A 22,546-nucleotide genomic window follows, 5' to 3' on the forward strand; every position below is an offset into this window, starting at 1 on the left:
CGCGTATTTTTGGGCCATTAAATGTGTAATAGTTTCTGTAAGTGAGGAGAGCTATGTAGGCCGTCCCAAATTATTTGCACAACAGATATATAATTTTGCAACGGTTGCAGAACTGTGTTTCTGAAGTCAACGAAAATTTCCGATAAGGGGTCATTCAAGTATTACGTCAGCATCGGGGGGGGGGTTCGAAGGTTGCTTATGTCATCAACCACCCCTTTTGGAAGATATGAAATATTCTAAGCTGCTGACGAAATTTTGCTGACGGGGAGGGGGTCAAAAATTGCTGAAAATCTGCTTACGTAATACTTGAATGGACCCTAATTTGTTTGGTAGGGCCTCAGAAAAATCAATTGGCCCAGGGGTGATATATGATATGGGTGATGACCATGATACTCTTAAGACGGCCTGTGTACGCCTATGTCAGCTATGGCAATCACATGCGGTGCAATCTATTTTTTTTTATTTTTAATTTGACGAAAAACTGCCAATATCATTATAAACATAATTTTTCTCCTCTCGTCACATGGAGATAATCCAGTACAGCCATGTATCACATGTTGGCTACGAAAAAATTGATTTGGCGCATACCTACCGATCAGTACATCAAATTTCAGCCACGTCACGAATTAGCCGGCCAAAGCACGAAAAATCAGTCATTTCTGAAAATCTACTTCCAAAACTCTTGAGCACTTCGGACGTAACAAACATATTAAATCAGTGGTTTTCAACCAGGGGGTATTTGAAGAGGTTTCAGGTGGTCACAATAGGCTAGTACGAGAAAACAGGTTTTACGTTATGTTCTGAATATTATTCATTTTAAGGATTCAAGACCTTAATCTTATTGGCAAAAGGGGGGGGGGGTCACTGGCCTTGATTTTATTGGCAAAAGAGGGTCTGTAGGACACAAAAGGTTATGAACGTGTGCATTAAACTACGTGATAAGTTTACTAATTGCATTCAAAGAAAAAAAAAGACAATTTATACATTTAAAAAAAGGAAAACAATATTTTATTGACTTATGATTCCTTCTTCTAAAAGAAAGTCATACATCTTTCTTGTTTTATTCACGTCAATTTTAATTACAGATCTTGCATTTGCTAAACGAAGCGAGCCAAGCTTGTTGTATTCGTGCAGAAGAGTCGCTTTGTACTGCAAATAGGCGCTTGGAAGTAATCTAATGCTGGCACACAGCTGTAAAGGATCAATTCAAATTAATTAGTTACATTAGTTACATATACAACACATAACACAAAACTTCTTTTCAGCATCTTCAGGCAGCATGCATAAGAAACTATACAGAAAGTTGTGTTTATTGGCTTATGGTTTTCAAAAAGCACATATTGTACAGAATAGGTGTGGCCAACTTTTTACATCCTGTTTTTACAGGACAGAAGCATTCTCCCTATTCCTGCAAAATATTGTTTGGCTGTACTCTTATTTCTGTAAAAATGTTCAGATTGTTACACTCCTGAGTGCTTACCATTCAACGCCGTTGACAGCAGAGTGGTCTGTCCGCAAGACGTCCATTGCTTCGTCTACCCTTGACGCAGAACCACAGACGTCTCCGCCGCCAATGGTGCGACGAAAGAAGGATGTGGACGGCACAATGGAATGAAATTGTCTTTACTGACGAGTCACGCTTCTGTCTGCAACACCACGATGGTCGGATTCGAGACTGGAGACACCGTGGAGAGAGGATGCTGAACAGCTGCGTTATGCACCGCCACACTGGTCCTGCACCGGGTATTATGGTATGGGGCGGTATTGGATATCACTCTCGCACTCCTCTAGTACGCATTGCCGGTACTTTAAAAAGCCAGCGCTACATCTCCGAGGTGTTGGAGCCAGTTGTCCTTCCTTACCTTCAGGGCTTGCCCACAGCCATATTTCAACAGGATAATGCGCGACCACACGTCATTGTCCAAAGGTTCTTCGTCAATCGCCAGATTGAATTGCTTCCCTGGCCAGCTCGCTCTCCGGATCTTTCGCCGATAGAAAACATGTGGTCCATGGTTGCTCAACGATTGACCCAGATTATATCCCCAGCTGCCACACCAGATCAACTTTGGCAACGCGTGGAAGCTGCTTGGTCTGCTGTACCCCAAGAACACATCCAAAGTCTCTTTGAATCAATGCCGAGGCGTGTGGCAGCGGTAATCTCCAACAATGGAGCTACTCTGGCTACTGATTTTGGCAGGAACCACAGTTCACAGAAGTCTATAAATTTAATCAGTTGATGCTTGGTCAACATGTTATCTACAAAATAAATATTGTTGCGATATCTCTTGTCTTTCTTGGTGTTGCAATTTGGGTGGCCAGCAGTGTATTTTAAGGGTATCTACCACAGTGAATATAGGTTTAGCAGCCTACAAGATCATCACTCATAAGAAAAGAATTGTTTAAAAGTTTTACAAATTTCCTTAATTCTTGAAAAGCATTAGTATCGTGGGTTGGCCAACCCTGAATGATGATTTAATATCTGAGAGAAACGAAGTGGAACTCGAACCTTGAAGGACTACATAAGAATGTAACACACCAACTCGGTCTTAAATTACTATATGGCAATTTCCAACTGGTGGAGTTGGGTGTGGAAATGAAGGCGTTATCTATCGGTGGTCACCTCAGACTCGGACAGGTAAAAAACTTATTTTTCACGTTCTTCCCCTGAATTCAAACCCATGGACTTTGACAGCAACCTTCATGGTGGTGACCACTGCACCACTCTGGCACACAACCTTAAAAGACTGGACCCAAAGGATGGAACATGGTACACTTCACTCACTACGAGCTGAGAAAAACTCATGGTTTAAAAAATTGATTGCAGATGGCAGCAGTACACATAACAAGCATTACACAGAAACAAACTTCACGAAAGGTTCACAAGTTCCGCAGAGGAATATGGACGTGGTACATGTCTGGTTTAGTAGGTGGTCAGATTTTTCATGGGGCCCTCTCTATAGCAAATTTATTTATAATGCAGAAAAAAAACTAGAATTATTCCTGGCCCCCCCCCCCCCGGGGGCTGAAGCCCTGTTATGAAAGAAAGATGGAAACCTACCCTTGGGGGGGGGGGGGGAGAGGAGGATGTTGCTGCCATTCATGAAAAAATAGAATTCAAATATAAAGCCTGTTTTCAAAATTGCATTGATGTAATGGAAAAACGTTCAAAATACACTCAAGAGAGAGAACATCAGAAAGTGCTAATATATCTGTTTGAGTGGTCATAGTGAATGACGGACTCTCACCGCGAGGACCTGGGTTCGAACCCCACCGCTGTTACAGTGGTTAACAGATTTTAATTGTTAAAAGCATTTATTATGCAGGTTATGGTGAAAAATATGAAATGACTTTAGATGATACATGACATGGATTCAAAATGCCACAACAGGTAAAATGTCCAATGAGGTGCCAGAAAAAAAGATGCCAAAGATAACAAAAGAGCTCTGTTTTAAAGTGGTGGTGGTGGGGGGAGGGAGAAGGACATTTGAGGCATAAATTTGAATACACAACACATTTTTGAATGAAGAGACAAGTGTTGTGGGTAAAAAATCTGCATATTTTTGAAATGCAAATCATGCCTATTACCATGTGAAAGTGGTGTAATATGTAGAATTAGTTCTAAATATTTAACAACTTTCTCTAATAAATGTTTTTAGAATAGAAGAAAACAATGATTACAAGGAAGTAAAACTATCCTGGAAAGGACCTATCTAGTGTCTAAAGTGCATATGCTCAACCCATGACCAGCATGCAAAATGTGGTCCTTGGAGGTGTCTTATGTGGCCTGCAACCACAAACCTAAATTTTATAGAAATTAACCAAATCGTTGTTCATATTAAGTATTGTTTGGCTTTTTTATGCAGTGATGATAAATTCCATTTTATTTCCACACACAAAAAAAAATTTTCAGAACATTTCAAAAACTTATTTTATATATATATTATAGCATTAAACAATGGGTCATCATCAAACAGAGGTTGTATCACACTAAACCTTTTCACAGTAACTTCTATCATGGATGCCAATGGGTCTGTGATCGCAGCTCCATCAAAATCTGGCATTGTTAGTTAGCTTCCATGTAAAAAGAGGTTCTTGGTTTTTTGTTTTACAATTTTCATTATGATACAAAAAAGAATTTACAAAACAAAATTGGAAAGCATGAAAACATTTAATTTGATTGTGGCCTCACGACCGCTTACCATACCACTGAATGTACCACAAAAGATTACCCAAATCACTTAACAAGCAAATCACTAAATATGGCCGAACTTGCTTATAACAAGTTTTTTTTCGGTGAAAATGCTTGTTAAATCCGGCCACTCATTAAATCAGTATTCAAGTGGAAAAAAAATTATATTATAGCAAAAAAATTTTCTTCACCTTTCCTTAGCAACTTTATAATTTTTATTTCATCTTTTGACACCCAAAACTTTTATTTTGGGAATTTCCCACCCTCACCCTCTGACAAAAAAAGACAGATGAAGATCCTTGCACTCAAACACTGTAGTTTGAAGCGAAAAAAGGGACAACTTTGCAATTTTTTTTTAATTTTTATTGGTCAGTTTATCTTCATTTCCCATTCTAAACTTCCCCATTCCAGACAAAGTTTCCTGCCCATTGACAACAAACCCTATGGGGATGATAGGCCTTGAATTATTTGATTGACATTTATCCCTCGTCAAAGATATCTCTTTTATGAGACAAAAGACACTCAAACACTTTTGTAGTTCTTGTTTACTTTCATTTCTCTCTCCATTTTTATAATCATTTTTTCAAGTTTCCTCAATCAAAATCATCTGTAATTTTGATCACACCATTAGTAATCCCAAAGATGGAGATGCAAATCAAGAATAATAGTAAATATTGATCTGGTGCTCTACATAATTTAGTCATGGTACAGCAAAAACCTGCACGCTAAAAGCGACATAATCGCCCTACAATGAACATTATACCGAACCAAATGCATTAATCAATAATTAATCAATTCATTTAATTTGCTCATTAAATCCAGACTCACTAAAAGCAGGCTTGTTATAAGCAGGTTCAACTGGACATTGAGTAGCTCACAACACGTTTTCAAATCAGTTATAGGGCTCAGCCTCTGAAGAAGGTTGAGCACCTCTAGTCTAAAGAGAGTACCACCAAAAAAATTAAAAATGGCACTTACTTCTCTTTCTTTATCTGACAAGACATCATAACCTGGCATGCCACTTATGACTAAAGGTGGAGCGGAACGGCGAGCTGCATACAAAGGTTATTAAAAAAAATAATTCTTTAAAACTATACTGAATAGCTTCTAATATACTGAAGTAAATGTTATGCATGCATAAGAACACAATATTCTGTACACACAAAGCAGCAAATGAAACTAAAAATATTTCAATTATCAGTCAAATTCTCTTTGGTGAAACTGTCCTTTAGTTTGGTCCTTCATAATTTCTGTACAAATTAGAGTAATTTTAACACTGAAAAGTAAAACATTGAAGCAATTGGAAGTGTCAAAAAACTAAAGATTTCCTTACTTGACATAGTTACTGCACTTGAACTTTCTTTTAGAGCTTGCTTCCGAATGAAGGTTTTTCGAGATTCCTCACTCTGAAATAGATCAATAAGGTTATGAATGTTGAGCATAAACATAAAATTATATTTCCTACATCAATACCATTTGATATCCAATATCATTTTTAGATACTACTGATATCAACAATAAAAATACATCTAGTATCGAACTAATATTTTATCTAAATTTAAAACACATTAAGCATTCACAGTAAGAAACATTTAAAATAATTCACGCACACCAGTCATTTGTTTTGCCACAGTTTGGTCTAATTGATCCTTGAACCAAAAAAACAGAAATCCAATCCAACAATGTATGAACAAATTGAATTGGTTGCAAGTCGGAACTGAGATGAAGTATGGCATAATCTGCCAACAAGTCTGGTTGATTTTGGATGTTGTTTAAAATATTAAAACAAATTTTGATATTTAATTTGACATAAATCAACAGCCTTTATATTATAAAAACCCCACTCCTTAAAGTCTGCTTATTTAGGGTTTTCAGTGACTTGAGTTGGTTACTGTCCCAATTAACTCCAATTATTAAATTTGTGATTTGTTTTAGCGCTTTTAATATAATGATATTTCTCCGATTTAGTAATTATTTTTACTAATCTGTAAGACATTAATTAAATCAAGATATCACTGCTTTCATAGGCGCTATAGCCTGGAAAGATCTGCCAACTTGAAGTCTGCACACCTCACCAAATAAACTTTGAGAGGTTGGAACAACCCCCCCCCCCCCCTCCCGCCCACAACAATTCATGAATGTAGACAACTAACATCTGAAAAATCATTAATGGTCAAGACTAATATGCATAAACTGAATCCAACAAAGACCGTCTTGAACATCTAAGACTCGCCTTTAAATGCGGAAGCACTTCATCAAGGGTGGACTTTGATCTGTGAACACCTTCATGGTTTTTCTTGAATTTGACATATGTGCTTATATCTTGAAGTTTAGTAACACCAGATTTACGACACTCTTGTAATAATTTGATTCTACGCTTTATATTCTCTTCACCTGAAACAGAAATCACAAAATCATCCAATAATACAGGCATGTGATACATACATTTCCTATATAGTAATCTCACTTATATACATATTTCTCAGTTATATGACTATTTTCTGCACTTCCAGCCAGGCATAGGAAAAAAATATTTACACAACTTTCATTTGTATGACTTTTTCATTTATACTCCCTATTTCGCAAACATCTCAGTCATGCATCTAAAAAGGTTTTGATTTCTTTTTCTTTTGTTTCAAAAAGTATTAAAAGAGTATCAATGAATACTTTATGTGAAACATTTGTTATATTTGTTTCATAGTATATCAAAAGAAAGAAAAAAGCATATGCTCTTCTTTCTTTGAAAAATATCGCTATTTATGATGAACTGGCTATCAATCAGAATGGGTTACTTTTGCACTCCATACCGTGCCATACCCTTTTACATGGGTACTGGGGGATTTCAACTGAAGGAATTAGTTGAATTGATATGATGACAGAATGGTCGGGTATAAGAAATTGCAACCGATAGTAAGTGTTAGTGAAAGATGGTTTTTAAAATGTTTTTACAAGAGACTGCATTTCATGTTTCTCTACTCATTCCAGCCTCTATTAGCTTTGCTACATTTCACGTACCTTAAATGGGTAAATGAAATTATTTGCTAATTCGATTCAGAATGAACAAATGAACTTTTGATACCTGAATTAAAACTAAAAAATATTATGATCGAAATGCACACGACAACGATGAAGAGATCAATGCAGAGGATCATTTTTTTTAAAAATCCAAAACATTTGTAAAAGTTTTAGAAGCACTAGAAACCCTTTGTAATTTTGATAAAACACAATCAGATGTGATGCCTTCACAAATAGATGTGATTTTTGTTGAAATCAAGCCGTTTTTTGAAAAGAAAAACATTACATGATTTCAAGTACTTCAAAATATTACAGATGTGACTAGGTAGTGTTGTAATCACTACCTAGTACAGTCAAATGTTTTGTTATAACAACCCCCCCCCCCCCACTTTCCTCTACCATCGTTCCATTGAAAACATGGAAAACAAGACATTCAATTGATTACAATTTTCATGTGGTCTAAAAATTTTCATTATTGGAATGCAGTTTGAGAAACTCTGATCTAAAGAGATTGAGATTCAATTAACAATTAAGCTATGTGAAAGAAATTCCTGATTCTATGATAATCCCATGAAAACCTAAAATAAAAAAATGTAACTGAGACCAGTGCCAAACTAGGCAGGTGCAACAGGTGCACCCACACAGGGCCCACTTAAAAAGGGGGGGGGGGTCCAGAATGGGCCTAGATCGGCTATTCTGGGGACAGAAGGGGCTTTAAATACAAATTCTTGTACAGGAATGACTGATTACAACACTGACTGAGACCATAAGAAAATTCAAAGATTAATGAAATATAAGTATCGAAATATGCTTATTCACACACATACATAAAATTCCTTCCATAAACTGATCAAATTGTTTTGGCTGATATAACCGCATCATAGGCTTGAGGTTTTCTAGTACTTCTTTCCCTAAAACATGATATCGTCTCCATTCTTGAAGGTTTTTCTGTGCAGAAATTAGTCCATATCTTTTGATGAATGCTTTCCTTCTATATCTCTCTTGTAAACGAAGACGATAGTTGTTTAAAACTGCATTTTGAAGTTCTGAAATGTAAAAAAGAAATAAAATGCTAACCATGAATCTGCTAATCAAAATTTTCAATCTGACAAGAGGGTTCAGCTTAATGTGATCAACTTCAGATTGGAAAAATGTAATAACAATAAATGAAATATGAACAATCCATATTATTTCACATATTAGATACATAAAACCCCAAAAAATAATGCAGATACTGCACTGTGTGATCTAAAATGCAGTGCATTCAATTAAGACTAACTGCATAAAAAAAACCTCAGCTCTATGCTGGAGATACAAGCCACCATGGGCCAAATTTTACAAGGAAAATTGAGCCATGGGGAAATTTTAAAAAGATTTTTCTTCAGTCTGACTTTCTATTGAGCTCACTTGTCTTATAAAATGAATATCACCATTTTTTTATTTAGTCTTATTACGATAAGTATCCTATGCTTTTGTGTTGTGTAACAAAAGCACTGTAAATTAACATCTCAATATTGATGAAAATGGACACTATGCTCTTTACCTTCGGCATATAGAACTACATTCATGTCATATATTATTCACCCAAATTCAGACATCATCTGTAATGGGATGCAAATCTACAAATGGAGATCAGCCCAAGCGGCGACGTTCGGTTCTTATTTATCCATTCAGAAAACATTTTCACAATATTGGAAAACCATTAATGACCACTCCTAAAAAGTTTCTCTTTGCCGGTTCTATAGATTTAAATTCTAAGGTACACATATCTATAGCATCAAGTTTATGTTCCTATATCACGTTGTTAAAACCTTTAAGTGTTTAAATTATTCCTTGATGACAAGGTTACAATACTTATTAGCTGGAAGAAAAAATGGCTATATACACTTTGATTTCCATATTGATTTCTACCTCATTTAGCATAGCCATCTGCTGAAAATTTTGCAAGCAACGAAACAGAGTAGTTCAAGGATTAATCACCACCTGTCAGGGTTTGAATGGTTCATTATTAAATATCCTAGACATTTGTTCTTTCTGAGAACTATGATTCTGAAAATTTCTGACAAATAAGGATTGCAGAAATGGAACTTCAAATAAGAAAAAAAATTTCCTAGGAAATTGGGACTTATGATTACAACATTACAGAGATCTGTCCATCTGAAATTTGGGTTCATTTCCTGGACCCTTCATAAAATTTCAGATTTAAAAAATTAACCGTTCACAAAATAAAAATTAATGAAACCATAAAAATTTGTAATTTCATTTCTTTCATGATAAATCAGATCATTTTGCTTTCCACAAAATTTGTTTCAAAAAAGTTGACTATTTTTCCCAAAAACAGGACCTTACAAAAAACCTCAACAGATCAGCTTTAACAATGATTACATTAAACAGGACCTCCTCTACCACATTCTTTTTCCAGCATAGCATATATATATATACAACTAGAAATCACGCTACCACCTACTTTTCAACTAGAAGCGAGTAAATACAATGTTGGAATATAAGAATTTTTAGTAACAATGTCGAACTGCTGAAACATATGAAAAGACTCTTAATGGGAGACCAACACAAATTTGCTTGCCAAACTCTGGATAACACACACACACAGTTCAAATCTGCTGGCTAATGTGGTATGGTTAATTGGATCAAGACATGGCATTTCAGCATGTTAAGCCATTACAAGTCATAATTTATACCATATGAAAAGAGTTACCTATCAAGATTGGATCTTTCTCTTCAAAATCAACATCTTTAATATCATACTCTGCATGTTCGTCGTGCTCGCAACAAAAATCCCCACGTGCAGGCATGTAACCAGCCATCTCGTTGTACATAGTTGAAAATAGCGCTGGACGAGGAGGGTCAGAAGTACCTTTTTGAAACAAGAACATATATACTGAATTTTTTATTTATATATTACTCAGATTATCGTCAGATTTTCTATGGTCGATTCCAACTTAATTGTGAGATACAGTGTAATTTGTGAATTACATTCAAATGTTTTATCATTTAAATACATAAGCTTTAATACAAAATTTATAGGGAGCACAATAAAATACAAAATTTTTGAAATTAATGCTTCCTTAAGTTTGAATCCCAACAACAGCGTATCTCTGCACTTTTGCTCTAATGGAACCCTTAAAATGTCTGCGTCCTAAGAATCTCTACAGTGTACAAGTTTCCTAAAGCTATTCGCTGCTGCTATTCATTGTTACTTCTTGTTAAACTCCAATCTTAGTGAACCCATATTGAAGAAAATTGCAACTAGGTAATGTACACGCACCTCAGCAAAATTTCTATTGAACTGGTACATGTCGGAATGTGTTTTGAATGTCTTTGCAGAGACAAGACTGTCCCTTAAGAGGATATGGTGCCATCATCTGTCCTCTATATTTTAAAGTGAAGATAGCAAGTGTGCCTAAATTTTTATGTTATGTAAGTTTAGCGTTGAAGGTCTGCCTGCTCTCAGACACTTTTTCAAATGTAAGACTAGCTTGCATTTGCATGTAAAAGTTGGAAAAGCACAGAAAACCAACTTTAGCTGACCACTACTGTGCTACCAATGGAATAGAAAACTGGATCCTAACAATGAGAGTACATTCAAAAATACAGCCCAATGGAATAGCATGGAAAGAAAGAAAATTCAACTTCTTCCCTGCAAGGGCAGTTGAATTTTTTCCTGAATTCATCTTCGCATCAGCCAACTGTTGAAACCTTTGTATGGATAGCGAAGAGTGACATGATTCTTGGATGCATGACATGTTGATTTGATACTGAATATTTTTGTGCATAATTTACATCCATTTTTTGGGCACGGTAGCCCTGTCGATAAGATACTCACCTAAAGTACCAAAGGATGTTTAGAGGTGTCGCGAGTTCGATACCCAGTTCGTCCTTATCAGAAAACTTTCCTGACACAGGGGTACAACAAAAAACTGCAACTTGACTGCAGCAAAAAATTGCTACCGCAGGGAGTTCCTCCATCGAGGGGTTAGCGCACCAACCTCTTGATGAGTATAAAAAACAAGCCTGCCGTTCGGAATCTGCAAGAAATTGTAGGTCCCAGTCTAATTAGTCCTCGTGTGCAGAAAATGACCGTGGTGCAACAAAAATGATCAAATGATATCCATTTTTTTTTAAATTAATGCCAATGGTTTCTGGACAGATACAAATTAATGTGCCTGGTGCATACTAATTCAATTTAAAAACAAACTCCAGAGCTGGTTTTGTTTGTAACCTGTTGCATAGATGTATTCAAATAAATGTAACTAAAATATGGAAAAATAAAATTTGATTTTTACTTACTTGCAAACAGAACAGGAGTCGAGTTTATTTCCTCTCCATGAGCTTGGAGTTCTGAAACAAAGAAAAATATATTTAATCATCACTACCACCACTATAACAAAAACGGCAATGGACAGAAATCACAACTCAAATAAACAGAAGCGTAAGCTGTAGAGAGCCCTGATTAAGCATCTTCCATTGTAATTATGAATAACATTTGATATAGATAACTCAACTTTTCTGTCTGCCACTGCACATTCGACTTATCAAGATTTGATTGCATAACGATAAACATATAGACTGAATATAAATTGCTTCATAAGCAGGGCGACTTAATGAATAAGCTCAATTTACTAATTATGCTGGCAGGGATCTTTGAAAACCATCATTATAGACTGGGTGGCGTAAAAAGTCATACACGATTATATAAAGAGGGCTAATTATATAAATGTCATCTCCACCAAAATTCTGAATCTTTTCTCTCTCCAAAATCAAACCTGTTCATCTGGATGCAGGTTAAAATCAATGGCAATACTGGGGGCAAAATGTATTTTGCACTGACAAATAAGGTGCTCATTTGATTCAAGTAAATGCTGTATTTTCAAAGGTTTCACATATGTTTTCGTTGCATAAAAACTGCAAAAACAAATATCACTGTTATAGACAGAGTGTACAAGCACTTATTTGCCCCTAAATGGTAAATATTTCTCAAAAATTGATTTGTTTTTTCTTCATATGAAACAAATAAAAGTAATTTGATATTTCACGTGTAAAATATTTCATATTATCCAAAATCACTTACATCAACATATCTCATTTTGCCGAAAAGTTGACAAATTATTTCTAGGTTTATTTACACATGAAGTTAAAAAAATAAATGCATAAATACATATTCACCTAAAAAAATCATATGGGAAAGCAATAAACTTACTAGGCAATGGAAACTGAGGGTTGTTAATATAATGTGTATAATAATGTCGCTCACACTCCTCTTTAGATTTGGTTCCTACCACTTTTGCTATCGCAGCCCTAAAAATGTAAAATATCAATTAATAAAATACAAATAGCAGTTGTGAAGATAGATATGTTTCTTTTGAATATTTACACTAAAAAAATACAGTAGAACCTCTCTAATTTCGACAGCCTAGAAGTCTTTGATGTATTATTTGTGCCCATTGAAATTTTTACGCTTCTGTGAAAGTGGAAATATTGATGGCACTCGTGCATTTTGATGAATGTGAAAGTCCAAATATGAAATCAAAAAATCAGCATTGATTAAAAAATCTTAATTTCATTTCTTGGCATTGTGCAGTTAACCTTAGTGTTTTAAAACTCATCCAATGCTCTATTATTTTCTGTAATTAACGAAGTGAATTGCCAAACATGCCAAAAATGCCAAGTGATGTGTGTGGCAGGTACAACCTGCAAATGTAAATAACTCTTTTAGGTATATGTGTGAAAGTTGAAAAACAGGAAGGTAACACCAGTATAAATATTGTGTGAAGAATATGAAATCAGGAAAATTTACTGTTTACAATCTTCACAAACAAAAAATAATTAATATTTTCAGCTTTTTCCAGATCTGAGCAATGATTAAACAGATTTTTTTCTATGGATAACTAGAAATAATAAATAAGTAATAAATTATGGTTAAAAAATAAATTATCTGTTACCATATATGTATTACTTTATTAATTTTCTTTCAAAGGAAAATATGAATCAAAGTGCTCAAAGAAGCATATTACTGCTTTAAATATTAAAACTTAGGAAAAGTTGATCCCTAATCTGGACAATTCCCCCAATCGGAATTAGCAATTACAGATTTTGGCAATAATTTTATTTTGCAGAAAAATCCTATAAGGTGACACTATTTCTATCAGGATATCTGGATTTAATGGTGATCTACAAGCATTGAGGGATTGGCAAAGTGCAAAATTGAATTGTCACTGAAATGTCTACTTCGACAAATGCCGATTTCAGTGATGTACTGCAAACAAAATACTAAATTTCTCTTGAACCAGGACACATATGGTTAATAGCAGGTTCAGCATATAAACAAAGAGTCCTGAAAGTTCTGTGGTCCCTTTATCTCATTAACAGTCATCATAGAGGCATGGTTCTAATTTAAGAAATGCTCAATGTGTGTTCAGAAATCACTGCATCAGTTTGGAGCACAAACACAGTTCGTCAAAAATCCAAATTTTTATATGGTTCCCCTTCTCTAACTTTCAATTGGAAAGTAAATATTGCCCAGTCTCTCCTAAGGCCAAAAAAAAATCCATATTTCTAAGTACAATATTTGACGAGATAGTTGAATTGAAAAACAGAAATGTTGGAAAAGAACAGCATAAATAAGGAAAGAAGCATTGTCCGTCACTTTATGTTCTTTCTCAACTTTTTGCCAGTTTTCGGAATTCAAATATCTCAACAAATATTGCACTTAGGAACATGGAATTTTTTTTGTTGGCCTCAGGAGATACAGGGCAACAACTTTCTAATTGGAAGTTAGAGGACAGTGGGCACCATATAAAAATTTAAAATTTTTATTTTATAACACTACATTTTCACTCTTGAAACTGACAGTTATTCCTAGACACACACTTTGAGTTATCTTTTAAATTAGAACAGAACCATACCTCTACAACAAACATTTGATGTTGGTAACGAATGCATTAGGACTTACAGGACACCCCGTATGTGATACGTGGTAATTTATAGACCTAATATGTATCTAAAGCCATTCACAGATCTGAGCAATTTTTCCAAAAAATTACAGCTAAGACTTTTGAGGACCTCTGCCGACCTCGGGACTCTAGGCTGTTAAAAGTTGATTTATACTGCACCTCATAGGCATTGGAACCCAGAGGGCTCAGGCCACACGAGTCCTTCCCAAAGCAAATTTGAGGTCCCATAGTCCCTTAGTAATTCACGGATATTCGATGCAATTCCAACCTGCATAAGCAAGCCCTTGTGCACCGTATATAAGTATGTCTAGCAGCCCTACACACACCACACCCATTTTCAGAGCTTCTACAGCAAAACATTCTTTCCAACAAGTTCTGTGAGCTCGACCATGCACATGAAACAGGGTCCATATCAGACATGCTGAACCACTCAAAAACCTGTTTTTAGCCCACAGCGCTGGGAGATGTTGACAGAAAACAGGTTTTTGTGCATTTGTGAATCGAGTAGAGCAGCAAGGTTGGACCTGACTTTACAGATTGTCTTTTACGCACAAACAAAATAGATCGTTTTAGGAAATAGGTTGAGTTTGTCTTCTAACTCTCATGTGCGTATACAAATTCATCGTTATGGTAAAGATTGATGCGATTTTTAAAATAGATATATATAATACCCAAGAAACTAAGACTCAATTTTTTAAAACAGATTTCCTTAGTATTGAGAGTATCTACTATATTCCGTAGTTTATTGTGGCTGGCCATAGCAGTTGGCAACTGTTCTTTTATGTTATGATCACATGTATTGAGATGGGTGTGATGAAATGAACAAAATAGACAAAAAAAGTCAAATTGATATTTTAACTAAAAATCTTAAGGGGATGCACCAACACACAATGGGTAGTAATATTGTTAAAACTTGATAGAATTTTCTATAAAAATTTATGGGAAAAAAATGGCATACAGGTAAAAATTGATCCAAACATGTTTTAAGGAAAATACTCACCAGTTACCAAGACCATTTGCTAGAATCGCATCCAAAAGCTTCAGTTCTTCAAACGCCATCCAACTTTTCTCGAAAATCGGAAAATTATCTCTCTGCAAAACAAATACACAAGTTCTGTTATTTGCTCGTGAGAAACAAGATACATTAATGAATAACAACAAATGTGATATTTTGAATGAATGCAATTTGTGTTTATAAATGTTGGTAATAAATATATCAGATATAGTCAGACGCTTTGACTTAAAAAACCAAACCCAACAAATCAAGGTGCCTGGAATATACCGAGCAGACTCAAAGTGATGTCTAATTAAAAAAAAGCATAGGGAAAGCTATTGGATGTAGCAATACTATTTACGTCACAGTTTGCACAAATATGGTGGATGAGCCAGTCTGGGGTTTCCACAAGCTCTAACATAAATACAGTGGAATAATGGACACACCTTTCATAATGGAACTCCCTGTTAGGAGACACCTTCCGTTAATGGACAGTTTTTTTTTATTTATGAGGGCATGCCTTAATGTATTTTACTATCTCAGACTGCAATTTGTCACGTGATGAAATATTTTGCGCCCTAAAAAATTTACAAATAAGAGACACATGAGAATTTTCTGTAACTAGTTTTCCCAGGACATTCACGTACTTACCTTAATTGAGGCCATTCTGACTTTTTCTAAGAAGTCTACAGGGCTCTGATTAAAAAAATTAGAAAAAGCAGCACTAAAAAGGATAGGATAGGAAGAGTACCCCCCCCCCCCAGACAACATAATCATAGAAATGTTAGATAATTTAAAAAATAATCCTAAAAAATTTTAATTTTTAATTTGCAATTAATGATTCAAATTTATTTTTTCTAACACTATTTCAGTATCCTATAAGATTGACTCAAGCCAAAGCAAAATGACAGAATGGATTTGGTTACAAAAAACTTTTTGACCAAAACACAGATAATTATTTTGTTTCTGTAATATATATCACGTTCTTTTTTTAGAGTCTTTCACAATCCAGTCTGTCAACTTTTTTCGGCAATTCTTTGTAAATTATGGAGGCTTGTACAAATACAACGCCACAACAGGCAAAATGTTCAACGAGGTGGTTGAGTACATTTCTTAAGAATGCTGCTCTTTCAAGACCACTTCCAAAATCAGTGCAAAATGTGTAAATCACAAGGTACAATGTAAATAAGTCAAGGTTAACCAGATGGTTTTACTGCGTTGTCCACCTTTTCTTTAAAGGAATTTGTTTACATTTTACTGTTCAGTGGCAGTGTGATCGTTTTTGACAAATGAAGCACTTCAATTTCCAGCTCTTTGCTGAGCATTGTAAATATTGTTCATACCTCTGCATGCTCTAAAAATACAGAAGAAAATTGAATGCTTATTGGGTGGCATCAGAATCACAAAATCTAGAATAGGTCTATGCATCCAACTGCTTTGTAATGCAAACTGTTGTTTCCCCCTATACACAAAATGTAGACTATAATTTTAAATGATGAATGTGCTAATTACTGTCCAAGACAATGAAGTAGTAAATACAAAATTACTTTTTCCATCCAGACAGAAGTTATTAATGACTACTCTACTTGTTGAGCCCTCAAACTAAACGGAAAAAAAAAAAAAAACCAAATGATCCACATGCACTCCCCAAATAACCTTAAAACGATACAATTTCCACTGTGGCAGAATCACTAATTGAAATCTACAATAACTAATATTTGGTATTATATATCAATGATTCTCTGCTCAATTAAAATCAATTACACAAGCTTTGTTGATAGGATTTGATAAAAAAAATAGGTCAAAAAATAGAAAGTAGGACATTTTACCAAAAAGTAAACAAAGTAGAACAAGTGAGAGCCGTGAGTCTAGTTTCCTCCCACACATTTTAAACAAAATCCACTTGGATTTTTATTCTTCACTAAAATCAAGGGTTCCTATTCAAAGTTTGCGATATTTATAAATTAACATATTTTGATGTATATAAGGAACACCCCCCCCCCCAATTTTTTTGGGCATAAAATTTGGAAAAACGTTGAAAAAATAAGGCCTGTCATTCCTTCCCACCCTGGTTTTGAGAAATAGAATCAAAATTGACAAACATAATATTGACAAATATATATATATATATATATATATATATATATATATATATATTATATATATATATATATATATATATATATATATATATGAGTCGAATCTTGTTATAATAAACTCCAAGAGACCCACTACTTCACCAAACACCAACTCTGGCCATATCGCTATATTGCAATTTGCTGCCATTAGTGAGATGGGTTGGAAGTGAAGGCGCTGTCTATTGGTGGTCGCCTCGAGTTCGTTAGGGAAAACATCTTATCGATATCCTCCCTTGGGTTCGAACCCGGGACCCTGACAACAACCTTCACGATGGTAGACGAGCATCTTACCACCATGCCACTTGGGCGCTACTCCAAGAGACCGGAGCAATCACTTCGTTGTAACAAATTTTGTTATAAAGGAATTTCAAGTTTTTGCATGGTTCCCATGTAAACCTATCGAGTGTGTAACAAAGTGTTTGTTAAAACAAGATTTTTCCTATAATGTATTCGACTGTATATTGTATGTGTTCTTTGCCCCCTCCCTCTTGGAAAAAGTTGAAATGGCGGGCCTGAAAAAATATATTCATACTACCTATGTATGAGAAACCCTCTTATTTTTGGCAAAAGGGGGTTCCTTAAACACGTTAAAACACTGTCGTCTATATTACGATAATTATGACTGTAAATATGATTATTTATCTCACATATTTGTCATGCTAAACTTTTTTTTGGAATTGGTTTTAATTCAGTGATTTGTAATAAAGCTTTATTTCCGGCAATAGTCAATATTTTGAATAACTTAATTCATTTTTGGCATCATATTTGACAACACAAATGATGATTTCCAGTGTACTTTTAAATCTCAACTTCCCATATTTTTGTCAAGAAAACATGGTCAGTCTAGGATTGCACGGACCCAGAGATTGCCTTTAGGAACTTTTCATTGTTGCAAAGCAAAAAAACGAAAGGATTTTCAGGGAATTTTCTACAAGGATATAAAAATTTGAATTTGGCTTCAGACCAGGAGGCAAAAAAATCGGAAGGCTTCTAAGTAAATCGGAAGCATTAGCACCTATGCTATCCATTAACAGGCAATCCTCGTTAGTGAAAAAAAATTTCAATCCTGAGGTTGTTGTTCTGTATATGTATATATGAATTCTGCCATATAATGGTTAGAAAATATGAATATTCTTTATATGGATATCGAAACCGAACATCCCAAAACATATATTTCTTCAAATGAGTTTTTAATAATAATAAACAAAAAGTGATTACCACGACTGTGTATCCATGAGTCTTTTTGTGCATCTCATACTCGAACCCATGTGAAAAGCACTGCACACATATTGACCTTTCAGGATTCACACACTCTGCACATTTGATGTAAGGTCTAGTTAGGAATACACCACATCCTGGACATACTTCATCCGATGCCATGACTTTTGTTTTAGTCTTCAACTGGAATGAATATGAAAAAATCCATTATCAATGAAAACAGATAAATTGTATAATATACAGGGTGATTCAAAACTCAATGTACAAACTTTTTAAGGAAGGTAGAAAACACAAACAAAACAGAATCACATAGGAATGTATGACTGAAAACCCAAACCTGATCAGCTGGAGGATAAATGAAGATGCAGAAGTTACAAGCCAATAATGAATGGAAAACTGTTTAACTATACTTTATACCAGGACAGTACATGTAGCCTACACCTCAAGTTTCACAACAAATGTTCAAAGTTCTTACCATCCACAGTTATTCACGCTTCACAATAGCACGTCAGCATTTCAACTCCAAGCTGAAATGCTGACCATCGAGAAAGCTGTAAAAGTGGTAACAGTTCCAGATAATACCGTGATAAAAACAGACAGGTCTTACCTCCTTGAAAGCTCTCAAAAGATCCACTTGCAACCCATAGCATGGCCCGCAAATTCTGTAAGCAATTTATTCACAACAGCACAGGGTTTAAGCTACAGTCGCATTTTGCGCAAAAATGCGAAAGAAAATCGTATAATGCAAAAGAAGTAGTAGCCACTTTCACAAAAATGCATACAGGAGGTATGAAACGAGTAGACATCCAACCATCAATTATTACATTAGCATTGTGCTAAAGCTTTCCCCCCCACCCCATTTTCGCTTTTTTTGCGAAAGGAATTTTTTATTCAGCTTAAACCCTGCAACAGCAACACATTCAATTATGTCGGATCAAGAAGCACAACAAAGACAAACAGGAAATGAGCGAGCTTTCTCACAAAACTGGCTACCATTACACTTCACTCGCTACGAGTTGAGAAAAACCTCATAGTTTAAAAAATTGATTGCAGATGGCAGCACTACACATAACAAGCATTACACAGAAACAAACTTCATGGAAGGTTCACTACACATACACACTTCAACATGTACCAATTCGTTAGAAGTTCCTCAGGGGAATATGAACGAGGTGCCTGTCTGGGGTTTAGTAGTCTCTACCTATGTGAAAAAGAGGGAAACAATTTTTATTTCATCTTAGAGTGCCCCAGAACTTGGGGACAAATACCATCATTTTATTTCATGCTATAAATTCCCTATAGAAGGGCCCTTGAAAAGTCTGGCTTGGGAGACTCCACCAAAGATCACAGCCTAGGACCCTGTTCAAGATTGTGGGGGTCATGCCACAGAGTTCCACTTCAAATTATTATGCAGAAGCAAGAGACAACATAACGACACTGTAGCCTTCATCGGCTCCTGCTGAGCGGCCACAGGAGGCCCAGGAAAAAACTACCAGGTCTGGCCGCCACATTCGGTTGCCGGTTTGCTTCCAAGAACATTTTTTCTAGGGTGGGGGGGGGGTACTGCAGCGGCCCACTGATTAATGACTAAAGATGCACCGGGTGCAAAATGTGTGTGGGCATGTAGGAAAAGAAAAAGTACAGAGGAGAGACAGACGAAAGAATAAAACTGTTACGCGGACAGTCTACATGAACATTGGAATGGTGTCGGTTATCTCTGTAGGAACTCCATCTAAAATTTGTTAAGTGTTCATGTTTAAATTCGACAATCTAGAAATGTGAATAATAGTATTATAATTATGTGTTAATTAATTGTTAATAAATGGAAGATTAGGATATTCTTCGACTTATGTATCCTTTAACCAGATCAGAACAAGCTCACTCTGGAAACACATCAAACTCATAAGTCTGATGAATGCAAATTGCATAATAAAATTTGTGAAACATCTTGAAACATACAAAACCGAATTCTAATGTCTAATGAATGATGACTCAAACGGCTCCGAATATACTGCTTAAGAACCAAAACTAAAAATTCCCAGCCAGCATCCAATGATCACCCGGCTCAGGGGACTAGAGAAAGATCTATCCAGGTCGCTCTACCTACGTTAGAGATGCCCTCTACATCCCAACTGCAACATCTTATTTTCTCTCTGGTACTTCATTTTATTTTTTCTCTCATACTAGTCTTGATTGTAACGCGCTCAATGTTTTCTGATGTTATGTATATGCCAAAGCCCGAAGTTAGCAAGTTCACAAATTTACCTGGCCAATGTCAAAAATTTGTTCTTTTGCAGCCTTTATATATCAATCCTATGATTCGGGGTCATTGCCACGTTGGCATATTTTTTGAAATAATTATGGAAATTTCTAATCAGCTATAGCCAACCATAATTTTTATGGTTAGATGGCAATCCCAATGATCAAAGGAATCTGAATATTGATATCTTAACGACCCATATATAGAGATCGACATAAGGGATCAGTCAAAGCCTGACGAAGGCTTGAGTTTCAGACATTGCTAACTGGCCAGCCCAATTGATCCAGCCAAAGTGGCCAATTTTGTGTAATATATTATTTACTATAACAATATATTTGGTTTGTTGGATGAACAGAAAATGTTCGCCGACACGATCCGGTCTCTTAGGAGGTAAAGAAAGTAAGTTGTCTTCTTTGTGCACTACAGCTCTGGACACGAGTGGTCATCAATAAATCTATGTGTCACTTTTTCTTTCATTCACATGCTTGAAAAATTTTAAGTCACTCACAGACCTAGTCCCTTGATCTAGCGCCCGAGTGGCAAGATATTTTCCACTATGAAGGCTACCGTCAAGGTTTTTGCCACCTTTCTCCCATTCTATTCTAATTCTCTTGATTACCCATTCCCCTAAATTTGCCACCCTGGGCTATGGATATCCACACCCCAGCATGCTCCCCCCCCCCCCCCAACAAGGGTAGGACTGACAGGGCTTCAGTACTAGAGCCCTGGGACAGTTACCATCACTTTTTTTAATGCTATAAATAGAATACATATGCTATAAATTAGATACACTATAGAATGGCCCCTGCTCCAGGATGTGCCCCCCCCCCACACACACACACACCTGTAAATACGACAATGGTCATGCCCCGGGCGATGTCGTGGTCGGCCCATGGGTCAAGCAAGCCCTGCTGTATAATAAACTATTGAAACCGTACAGCTTCATGATAAAATAACATGATTTCATGTTGAAGTTAATGGTAAATATTTCATTTCCACACAAACAGTGACTAATAACATTAATGTTTCGGGCACTTGAAAAAAGTAAAAATAGTTTTTTTTTCATTGAAATAATAGTTACCTCAAGATATTTTCAACATTGACGAAGGGATTATTTTACTCTCGTGAATCAAATTAAAATTTCCAAGTTGTTGTAAACTAAATAACCTCCCCATTTATAACGTTACATGCTGCTAAAACTTAAAATTTGACGGGGCAATTCAAATATTTATGGGTTTCCTAGTGCACAGTGCAGAGAGATTAGGGGGAGGGGGAGGGGCTGGACAGAATAACTTGCTCTCGGCGGATTCCAGGATGCGAATAGCCAATGAAGTTGAGGTACGTTCATCAACTGGAAAGATTATGAATGTGAAAACGACTTTCATTGGTGGAATAAGCAATTGAGATTGCTTTTTCTATCTTTTTGAACCTTTCAGATTCTGATTGAATTATCCAAGGCTGTCGGCAGTAAAGACAAGTCCTGGCAAAACTACGGATGTGACAAACATATTGTGACCATATAACCCGCAATTTGAAGGGACATTACTGACACAGACACAACGGGCCAAATCGAAACTTCCCACGTAGGCCCGCGGACCACCATTTTATCTTATTATCATCTTAGGGGCCGTTCAAATATTACGTCAGCAAGTTTTAGCCATTATTGACACCCTCCCCCCCTCTTGTCAGCAAAACTCTGACACCCTCCCGTCACCAAAATTTCGTCATCACTGCCCCCCCTTCCCAACGCATTGTGGGGAG

General features: G+C 35.9%; 1 protein-coding gene across 1 annotated transcript; it reads right to left on the bottom strand.

Moving 5' to 3' along the window:
* Positions 1-985: 985 nt before the first annotated feature.
* Positions 986-22,057, bottom strand: Ada2a (Transcriptional adapter 2A). The gene is made up of 11 exons (XM_089249001.1): positions 21,867-22,057; positions 18,526-18,708; positions 15,176-15,267; positions 12,423-12,520; positions 11,513-11,563; positions 9,921-10,079; positions 8,032-8,250; positions 6,423-6,583; positions 5,523-5,595; positions 5,168-5,241; positions 986-1,191 (listed from the first exon to the last, which is right to left on the bottom strand). Exons 2-11 carry the CDS (start codon positions 18,685-18,687, stop codon positions 1,009-1,011), a joined length of 1,272 nt encoding a protein of 423 aa, XP_089105127.1. The 5' UTR covers positions 18,688-18,708; positions 21,867-22,057; the 3' UTR covers positions 986-1,008.
* Between the last annotated feature and the right edge of the window lie 489 nt (positions 22,058-22,546).

The sequence above is a fragment of the Pholcus phalangioides genome, unplaced genomic scaffold (genome assembly GCF_987345545.1).
Source record: "Pholcus phalangioides strain wild (caught in Gottingen) unplaced genomic scaffold, Ppha-v1.0 ptg000021l_1, whole genome shotgun sequence".
NCBI lineage: Eukaryota > Metazoa > Arthropoda > Arachnida > Araneae > Pholcidae > Pholcus > Pholcus phalangioides.